Here is a 10,000-nt window from a genome sequence, read left to right as displayed (position 1 = left end):
AGTGAGAGCCAGTGAGCGTTGCTTGATTTTGACTTTACGAATGCATAAAATAAACATGTTGTCTGTGTCTCTTGCAGCTGGTGGCCCAGGGTCAGTTCAGGGTGCTGAAGGTTCCTCTGGGCTTCATTAAGGCCTTAGAATGGGTGAGTTCATCAGACCAACACCGGCACCGCAAACACCTCCTCTGTCAGTTGGACAGCAGCGCTCTAAATCCGCTGCAGACATCCACCTAACATCAGAGTGATTGGAGACTCTATTCTCTATTCCATTCTGTCCTTCAGCAGCAGCCAACAATACAAACAATACAAACAATAAAAAATAAAAAATAAGATCAGTCTGTATGCAGACGACACATCGCTGTTCTTCCTAAATGTATCTCTCGTCTGAATGAACCTTACAATAATCTTCATGGGAAGAAAAGCTACTGTTGAACTCACCTTGTTAGACTCCAGCATCTCCAGGTTCTACTGAAATAACAAGGTCCAATGTGCTTCAGAAGCACCTGTTTCTGTTTCACCACTGTCAGATCAAATATTGCTTCATCCACTAGTTTTCACTGAAATGTTCCACAGTTTTAAATGTTTCTATCGTTTTCTAAAGTAACTGTTCACTCAAGAGATGAAGGTGGGAATTAGACTGACACCATTTTAATAACGTGGCTCAGCAGATCTGATGGTTTGTGGTTTGATAAACTGTTTGAGAAGGTTTTAAAGTTTTTAAAGTCCTAAAAACCTTCTGACAATGTTCTTGAAATATTAAAAAACACACAGATCAAACACTACATTACACACTGAGAGATTCACTGTAATGATTATTATCATTGTATGCTATACGCACACACACTCACACACACACACACACACACACAAACACACACACATTCAATTCAATTCAATTCAATTCAATTTTATTTGTATAGCGCCAATTCATAACAGAAGTTATCTCAGGACACTTTTCAAATAGAGCAGGTCTAGACCGAACTCTTTAAAACACACACACACACACACACACTCACACACACACACACACACACACACACTCACACACACACACACACACACACACACACACACTCACACACACACACACACACACACACACACACACACTCACACACACACACACACACACACACACACACACATACACTCACACACACACTCAAACTGAGCAGATGGTCACAGTTGGACTTTCTGTCCAATCCTTGCTTGGAGTGTGTGTCCCCTCTGTAACTGGCCTCTCCATGATAAATATGGTGATGATGATGGTGAAGATGATGGTGATGTTGATGATGATGATGATGATGAAGATGATGGTGATGATTGTGATGGTGATGATGATAATGGTGATGGTGTACTGTAGAGCAGCTGAGCAGGGCACTAACACAGTGAGGGTTGTCGGTTAGAGTCTGTACTCACTGCAGTCTCTATAGATAGATGTGATGATGTGATGATGACTCATCGTCCTGCAGGAGTTTCACTCTTCATCACTAAATAACACCTCCTCTGCCTCAGCACAACCACATTAACGCACACACAGGCAGGTTGGTCATTAGTCTTCATAACTTTAAATACAAAGTTATTTTCCTGCTTGATTACTTTTCTTTGAATCTCCTGAAATATTGATGTTGTGTCTGAAATATCTGCTGATTTAATCTCAATCAATCACGGTTATCAATATTTGATCATAAAAGCCCTCAAATGAAGAACTCACAAACATTACTGTGGCACATTAATAAAGCACTGAAGACGCGGCCTTCAATAAATCAATACATTGTTTTGTTTTTTTACTGAACTGAAGCCGATGAAGGAGTCTAAAATGAAGCCATAACACATCATTAAGTTAATTTTTGTTCTTTAACACGTTATTATTAAAATAATCTTAATGAATGAGTTACTGTTGAAGTTGCCAGCAAGTTGTGTTTACTGCTTATTAGCAAATGTTAGCATTCTAATGTGCTAAACTAAGATTGTGAACATGGTAAACGCTGCACCTGCTAAACATCAGTGTGTCAGAATTGTAACTGAGAGAATATAAGCATGCTGATGCTAGTTGTTGCTAATGTGTCTTTAGACGTCGGTTGATTAGATGTTTCTGCATTATTTCTTAAATTTTTGTTGTTCCTCCTCCAGTTTTTCGCCATCTTTGCCTTCTCCACCTGTGGCAGTTATTCTGGGATGTTCAAGATGTCGGTGGAGTGTAAGAACCGGACCGACAGCGACCTGAATATTGATGTGGACTTTGAGTATCCGTTCAGGTCAGTGGCTGGGGTGTAGCTGGGTGGCTAACCGTAGCTTGCTTGCTAACTTTATCGTTTGCAAAATAGTATCTTAGTTGATATGTTAGTTGGCTAATGTTAGCTTCCCCAGCCAACGTGATCTATGATACTAACTTTCATTCCGTCTCATGTATGTATGTCTGTTTTGGCTGATGCCTTTGATTTTGCAAACTCTGCAGTTAGCTTAACACCACTAGCTACTCCAGAACTGTCTCTCTGACACCAGTAAGGCTCCCACAAAATTAGAGTAAGACCGACAAACTTTGAGTTGTTAATGTCGCTAAACTTCCTGTCCCTCTTTCAGACTCCACCAGGTGTACTTCGATGCGCCCACCTGTAACGGGGGAGAAAAGGAGCGTCTCTTCCTGATTGGCGACTACTCCTCCTCGGCTGAGTTCTTCGTCACCATCGGCGTCTTTGCCTTCCTCTACTCCACGGCGGCTCTAAGCATCTACATCTTCTTCTTCGAGAAGTACAAGGAGAACAACAAAGGTCCCCTGATTGTAAGTTTACACACCTGGCTGCGTTGCTCACAGGTGAATTGTGGGAAATGCGGCTCATAGACTGTGTTTGTGTGTTTAGGACCTGGGTGTGACCGGAGTGTTCGCCTTCATGTGGCTGGTGAGTTCGGCGGCCTGGGCCAAAGGTCTGTCCGACGTGAAGACAGCGACTGACCCAGGGAAAGTGGTCACTCTGATCTCCGCCTGCAATGCTGAAGTGAACCGCTGCCGTGAAGTCCACGACCCGGTCATGTCCGGACTCAACACCTCTGTGGTAAGACCATGACCAAAGACATGTCCAATCTGTGAGGACACTACTGAGGACGAGTTCCAAGATACTCCTTAACTGCAAAAACAGCCAAATATTCTTCAATATAATCACATTTTCTTGTCTTCTGCCAATGGGGTCAGACAGTTCTGCTTGACTAGAATTCTTACAACAAACAACAAACAAACCAGCCACTAAAAGACTGTAATGGAACTTAAAACTAGAAAAAATGCCAAAAATGTAAGCAAAAGCATCACAAACAATGAAAACTCTGTTTTAAGATATTTAGTATTTTGGTCACTTTATTGAGCTGAATTTAAGAATTTGTACCTCAATCTAAGATAATAATAAGATAATAATTAGCAAAATCTTACAATAAGACACAATTTCTTCAGAAAGCATAAAAAAGTGACTAATGGATATTATGCAACTATTGTTGTTACTGGTTAAATCGAGCTCAATATTAGCTGGAATATCTTATTAAGACAACGCTAGATTTTATTAAAACCCGATTACTTGTCTAATGTACCTTGACAAGATTATTTTTCTTTATAGACAAAAAAACAAGACTAATTTCCCAGAAACAAGACTTTTACTACTTTTACTTTCTTGAGATTCCTGTTTTGCAGTGTTCTGTTTTGGCAGTAATTTGGAACCAAGGTCTCAGATGTCAGTCTATGGTGTCAGGTAAAGGGTAATCTGATATTGATATCCAAATTCCCCGATAATTCCTAAAATGAGGTATCAGTATCAGCGAGTATGTGCACTGATCTGACACCACGTGGACCCTGTTACTTCCCAGCAGTGTACCTGAGCTAGGACATACAGACATTACAGCTGTACCGGATTAATAGTATATGCTTGTTCAAAATAATAATATATGCATTTTTTATCACAGTTGTATGGGCCAATACGCAAAGTTCGGGTATCAGAATCTGTATCAGGAAGGAAAACATGCATTGGAGAAACAGTGATTTTTAGGCCACTCAGGTATAGATATTGATATAGATACTCAGGTATCTGTTTATCTGACTGATAATGAATCTAGTAATGAGTCCCTTCATCCTCTCCTCTTCCAGGCTTTTGGTTTTATCAACCTGATCCTGTGGGTGGGAAACCTCTGGTTCGTCTTTAAGGAGACAGGCATCATTGCTCCCTTCATGCGAGCTCCACCTCCTCAGGAGAAACCTGCCGCACCAGAAGCCTACGGTCAGCAAGGGGCATACGAACAAGATCCCTACGCCAGCAACCAAGGAGGCTACCAACCTGACTACAACCAGCAAGGATACAACCAGGTGATCTGCTGAACTGCTAATACTCAAATGGGACCAAGAAAGGTGTCAGTACCCCAATTCAGCACAACAACAATAACATACCATACCAACCCTAACCCCAACCCCCAAGTCTAGGATGTAACCTAGCTTAGCAGTAAGACTGGAAACAAAGAGGAACCGCTAGCGCCATCTATACAGTGAAAAAAAAACAAATTTCACCTTCTAACAACTCTTCAAAAAACTACAAAAAATGTCTTAGAGAAAGCAAAAAACTGCACCAACAGTTAAAACAGCAAATAATTCAGATTAGACAGCTAACGATTAGTTTCCTTATCAATCAAGCCTCCGATTATTTTCTTGATTGATTGGTCAAAAACTCTCTCTGTCACAGTTTCCCAATTGTTCAAATACTTCTGAAAGCCAATAATGACTCTGAAACATTGCTCAGTTCTGTTCAGTAAACCAGAGATTGTTTTATTTTTGCTTAAAGGGTAAACTCAAGTGTACCAATAATATTAATTAAGGCTCTGATCCATTTAGTGTAGCAATGAGTCTTTCCAAACTGAATGGAATCAATGATAACACCTACTGTGAAAAAGGTCTATTAATGTTGCAAAACTTGCCAATTAAATTTCTCTGAATTGACTGTTTGAACTCTCAGACAGAGTGTACTGTGTAGTATTAGTATAGTATTATAAATCCACAGTGTTACTCTGTACTTCCAGATTGCAGTACTTTCAGTCTGTATACTGCAGTACTTTCAGTCTGTCTGCTGTTGTGTCTCCTCCAGGATGCAGAGTACGGTCAGGGCTACGGCCAGCAGGCAGCGCCCACTTCCTTCTCCAATCAGATGTGAACTGACAGTAAGCAGGTGAGTCACACAGGAAGCAGAGACTAGAGTGGCTTCCTGATTGGCCAGTTAAGTTCATGAAATTCACTTTAAATTATATTTTTCTTCGTGTTCAGACTGTGAATCTTCTCCATTGTGTATTAAAAGCTTGTTCATGTTCCTTCCTTATAAACAAACACTGTAGTTTATTTGAACTCCGTCCTGCTGCCACAAATAACACTACAACACCAAATGTGGATTCCTCCGCCGCTGAAAATAGTCCTCAACAAATTTCCTCCTGCTTGTTTGATAAAAACTTCAGATTTTTAAAACATGAAACTTCATATTTGTGAGATCTTCAGTAGGAACCAATGAGCTTTGAGCTGAGACCCACAGACAGGAAGTCAACAAGAACAAGATTAGTAGTCCAGAACTACATAACTTCATTATAAAGCTGTAAACATTTTACCGTTATCAACAAATTTCAGCATCTGTGATTCACATGTTGCACTTTGCCATATTTCAATTGCAGTAATATTTTGAATATTTGTGTAGCTGTAAATAATCATCAGTAATTGAACAGTGACAGGCGTTAGCGTTGGTTCAGGGGGCTCACTGAACCCCCTACCGGCCGTAGCCAAAAATACATGTAGGGATTTATGCAGTTGTTTACTTGTTTATGTATTAAAAATGTTGATTTAAACTCAGATATTATGAACTACTTAAATAATGATTCACATTATGAAGAAAGGAAAAATAATTTTTAACAGAAAGTAGTACAAGCCAGCTCCTAAATAGAGAGAGGTTTTGGGTTTTGGTCGGCCTAATAATCATGGAGATTCCTGTTATGATGTTTCCTAATATTAAATAATGATCGATAATTATGTAGTCTGGATTTATAGATTTGTCTTAACCTTGGTTATGAGTTATTAGTTATGTTTGAAGTGATGGTATTTGTGTACATTTTTCTGACTCGACTCTGCTCAGAACATTTGAACCACGGTAGAAACTTATTTGTGTAATCCTCGACATTTACAGTGAATGTGTATGTGACGCAGTGTATGACGTAGTGCAGAGGTCAGCAGCCTTTACTATCATAAGAGTCATTTTTCTGCCTGGACCCACAAAACATATTTGAGCCTTTTATGTAACGCTGCTTTCTTGACACAGAGCGGGCGTACCAATAAGCCAGCAGTGTTTGTGGTGGAAGTAAATAAATCTGTTCACACACAATTCAATTCTTTGTTTCCCTCCAAACCTGCTGGGGAGACTCAAGACTAGCAGCTGTTGAGGTTCAGCAAATATATCGAGGAAAGGCGCCATGTCAGGATATAACGTATGACACACATTTCACTTTCTTACAACCGCCACTGGAGACCCAGTGTACATACATCAATATATAGAACATATAAATCAAAGCAAAGTCCCCTCAAATTAATTTACTTAAACTGTTACAAAGTGAAGCAGATTGAGAATAAAAAGAGGAAAAGAGGAGTGAGTCGTCCTTTTAAGGATGTTTTCTGGTTTGTGCAGGAGCTGAACAAAACCTCAACCTGATGTTCCCTCTGGAATAATATCGACCTGATTCGCTTTTAGGTTCCTTACATGACAGTCGGGATATGAAAATGCAGCTGCTGGTATATTGACCTGAACCTCAGCCGGTCTAATAGTGACCTCATTACCTTCGGTGACCTTTTACCGTTGTTACCGTCAATACAGTCAGTACCGTCGGTGCCGTCGGCGCCGTCGGTGCCGTTAATATTAAGGGAAGAAGAAGTATTTTGGTCATTTTGTTAAAAATCATAAATCCTAATTCTCAGTTTTGATGTTTTTTTCTTTGTGAAAACAAAAAGTTGTCGACAGATATTTCCATTTGTTGACCTCGCTGTGTTTGTTTGTTTGTTCTTCACAGAGACCGTTGGAGTGAACCAACAGTGGGTCGCCTGCAACCTACCCACAATGCAACACTCCCATCTGTCTGCAGGGTTACCGGGTGGGGAGTGGGGGTGGGGGTGGGGGTTTAGATGTTCACTATAATGAATCGATGTGTAAATGATACAAAAGAGAGTTATAAATAACAAATCCACGACTTGAACAAAGTACCAAAACAACAACAACAACAACAACAACAACAACAACAACGCTGACGAATAGGAACCCTCTGAAACAAGTGATGATGTTGATAATTCATATTAATATAATCTGTGGAGAGAATGTATGTTTGTGTTGTATAGATATCACTTTGAACAGATATATAATATAGATCAACTGTTTATTCATGTTTCCTATCGGTCCCCATCCTAAGCCCCTCCCCCCTTGCACCAGCCAATCATAAAGCAGTTCAGACTGGGTTCAGATCAGATCCAAACCAGATTGAAACTACAATCAGATGAATCCCAACCGACCCTGCGTCCGCCGACGTCACCTCCCGGCTGTTTGCTGTTTGTCTTGCTGCATGTAAATATCAACACAGGAAGTGATGTCACTCTGAGGACGCAGTAAACCCAGTCTGGACTTCATGGTGGCGGCAGGTGGAAATTGGATCCAAAATGGCTCCTTGTCATTACAGTTTGCCCTGTTTGTGTGTTTGATTAACGAGCTTTGTTCTGCTGTCTGTTACATTCCTGCGGCGCAAACGTCCGTCTGAAACCAAACCGCCGCTGCTGCTGGTTTCTACTGGTTGCTACTGGTTGCTACTGGTTTCTACTGGTTGCTACTGGTTGCTACTGGTTTCTACTGGTTGCTACTGGTTGCTACTGGTTGCTACTGGTTTCTACTGGTTGCTACTGGTTGCTACTGGTTTCTACTGGTTGCTACTGGTTGCTACTGGTTGCTACTGGTTTCTACTGGTTGCTACTGGTTGCTACTGGTTGCTACTGGTTGCTACTGGTTGCTACTGGTTTCTACTGGTTGCTGGTTTCTGCTGGTTGCTACTGGTTTCTACTGGTTGCTACTGGTTTCTACTGGTTGCTACTGGTTTCTACTGGTTGCTACTGGTTTCTACTGGTTGCTACTGGTTGCTACTGGTTGCTACTGGTTGTTACTGGTTGCTGGTTTCTACTGGTTTGTACTGGTTTCTACTGGTTGTTACTACTTTCTACTGGTTTAGTAGAAGGGATACAAAAACAAGAATTAAAGGATGTTTCCCAAGTTTTAGAAGCTGGTGACTAGTTTAGTTAGTTAGCTAGCTAACAATTCCCCTTCCTAAAAATAATGTTAGCGGCTCCATAAACTACTGAGTCTACTGCTGGATGTTCTCCAGACAATTCAAATAAAAATTGGCAAAATTAAGTTTATTAGCTCTTGCTAGCTGGCTAGGCTACGTTAAACTTGCAGTGGATGAGATGTGAAATAAATCTGTCCAGAAAGCATGAAGACTTTAATCAAGTAAAACAAAATGGACGCCAGGGGAACTAGTCTAGTTAACGGTTTGCATTTTCAGATAACACTTAATGAACGAATCAGCTGTTAGCTTACGTTAGCTGTGCTGCACCAGGAGAACAAAAAGAGAGCCAGCATTAGCAACCTAAGGAAGCTTCCTGTGTGTCCTTAAACTTTAACCTCCTGCTTCCTCAGACGGACGTTTCCGTCGGAGCTCAACTTGCTGTTTATTTGTTTTGGGCTTTCAGCCAATCAGCTGTTTCTGTAAAAGTCTGGAAAGTTTCTGGGTCTGAAAAATAAGAAAAAAACTTGATGCTTCTTCTTCGGTTGTTTTTTTGTTTTTGGGAAAGTGAAGCTGTTTTTAGCGTCGGTATCTTCCTCCGCATGGTGACGTGTTTCTGCTCGTGTTGTACAGTAACTGATGATCAGTGTGATTCTACTTCCTGTTCTCCTGTACAGGTGTGTGTGTGTGTGTGTGTGTGTGTCTGTCCATACCTCTTCTATCTCTCTCTACCACTCACTCTCTTTTCTCTCCTCCTCCTCTTCATCACTTCTTTCCCTTTTATTGTCTCCTCTCTTTCTTTGTTTCTTTCCTTCTTCCTCCTCCTCACTTTCTCCTTTTCAATACTTCCCTTTCTCTACTTCTTTGCTCTAATTCGCTCCTTCTCCTCTTCCTCTTCCTCACCCTCCTCTGGTTCTTCTTCGTGACTCTCCTCTCTGCCTCTGTGATGTAACTTCCCGTGTGATGATCTATTCCAGCATAAGTAACCATGGCGACGGTGTTGACAGTGCTGATGATGAGTGTGTGACTTGTTGCTATGGAGACGCCCCCCCCCCCCGTGTTTATTCAGTGTAAAGTTTCAATAAACTGCGAACTCGTCTGTTTGTCTCTGATTCTGTTTCTAAACAAATAAACAAACATCTTCATCCACAGTAGCTCCTCCTCTCCTCCTCTCTCTCATCCCCTCTCTCTCCCCTCTCCTCCTCTCTCCTTTCTCTCCTCCTCTCCTTCTCTCTCTCCTCTCTTCTCCTCTCTCCTCCTCCCTTCTCTCCTCATCTCCTCTCCTCCTGTCTCTCCTCGTCTTTGTCTTTTCTGCTCCTCCCCCTTCTCTCACTCAATCTCTAATTTTCCTCCTCCCTCTCTCCTTGCATCCTTTCCTCTCTATTTCTCTCACCCCTTCCTCCCTCCATTTCATAGATCCTCCCTCTTTTTTCTTATTGATTCAGTCCCACTCTCCTCCTCTCCTTCGTCACAGCTCCTCCCCCCTCCCTGTCTCTCTCTCTCTCTCTCTCTCTCTCTCTCTCTCTCTCTCCCTCCCTCCGTCATTGTCGGACTCAGAGGAGACAGAGTCAGTCAGTAGCATGTCGTCCATCAGTCTCCTGCTGCTCGGTACCGCTCTCCTCCACAGCGTCCAGGTAAGGACGAGTCCCACTGACTCACAGAGAGAGAGAGTGTGTGTGTGTGTGTGT

The 10,000-nt window shown here is 41.6% G+C and overlaps 2 protein-coding genes across 51 annotated transcripts in view; both read left to right on the top strand.

The window, feature by feature from the left end:
• LOC127378128 (synaptophysin-like) overlaps positions 1 to 9,411 on the top strand; it is a 12,956-nt gene extending 3,545 nt beyond the window's left edge. Inside the window, exons 2-8 of the mRNA XM_051426768.1 lie at positions 78 to 143; positions 2,133 to 2,257; positions 2,583 to 2,781; positions 2,861 to 3,052; positions 4,126 to 4,341; positions 5,111 to 5,191; positions 7,062 to 9,411. Coding sequence (XP_051282728.1) covers positions 78 to 143; positions 2,133 to 2,257; positions 2,583 to 2,781; positions 2,861 to 3,052; positions 4,126 to 4,341; positions 5,111 to 5,176 — 864 coding nt within the window. The 3' untranslated portion in view covers positions 5,177 to 5,191; positions 7,062 to 9,411. The remainder of the gene's footprint in view (positions 1 to 77; positions 144 to 2,132; positions 2,258 to 2,582; positions 2,782 to 2,860; positions 3,053 to 4,125; positions 4,342 to 5,110; positions 5,192 to 7,061) is intronic.
• Positions 9,412 to 9,491: 80 nt separating this feature from the next.
• Positions 9,492 to 10,000, top strand: part of LOC127378119 (uncharacterized) — a 3,710-nt gene continuing 3,201 nt past the window's right edge. For all 50 annotated transcript variants that reach the window (XM_051426753.1, XM_051426748.1, XM_051426760.1 and 47 more), the window contains exon 1: positions 9,492 to 9,946. The gene's annotated coding sequence lies outside the window, so the exon portion shown is untranslated. The remainder of the gene's footprint in view (positions 9,947 to 10,000) is intronic.

The sequence above is a fragment of the Dicentrarchus labrax genome, unplaced genomic scaffold, assembly GCF_905237075.1.
Source record: "Dicentrarchus labrax unplaced genomic scaffold, dlabrax2021, whole genome shotgun sequence".
Taxonomy (NCBI): Eukaryota; Metazoa; Chordata; class Actinopteri; family Moronidae; genus Dicentrarchus; species Dicentrarchus labrax.
This window is presented reverse-complemented; position numbering and strand designations above follow the sequence as displayed.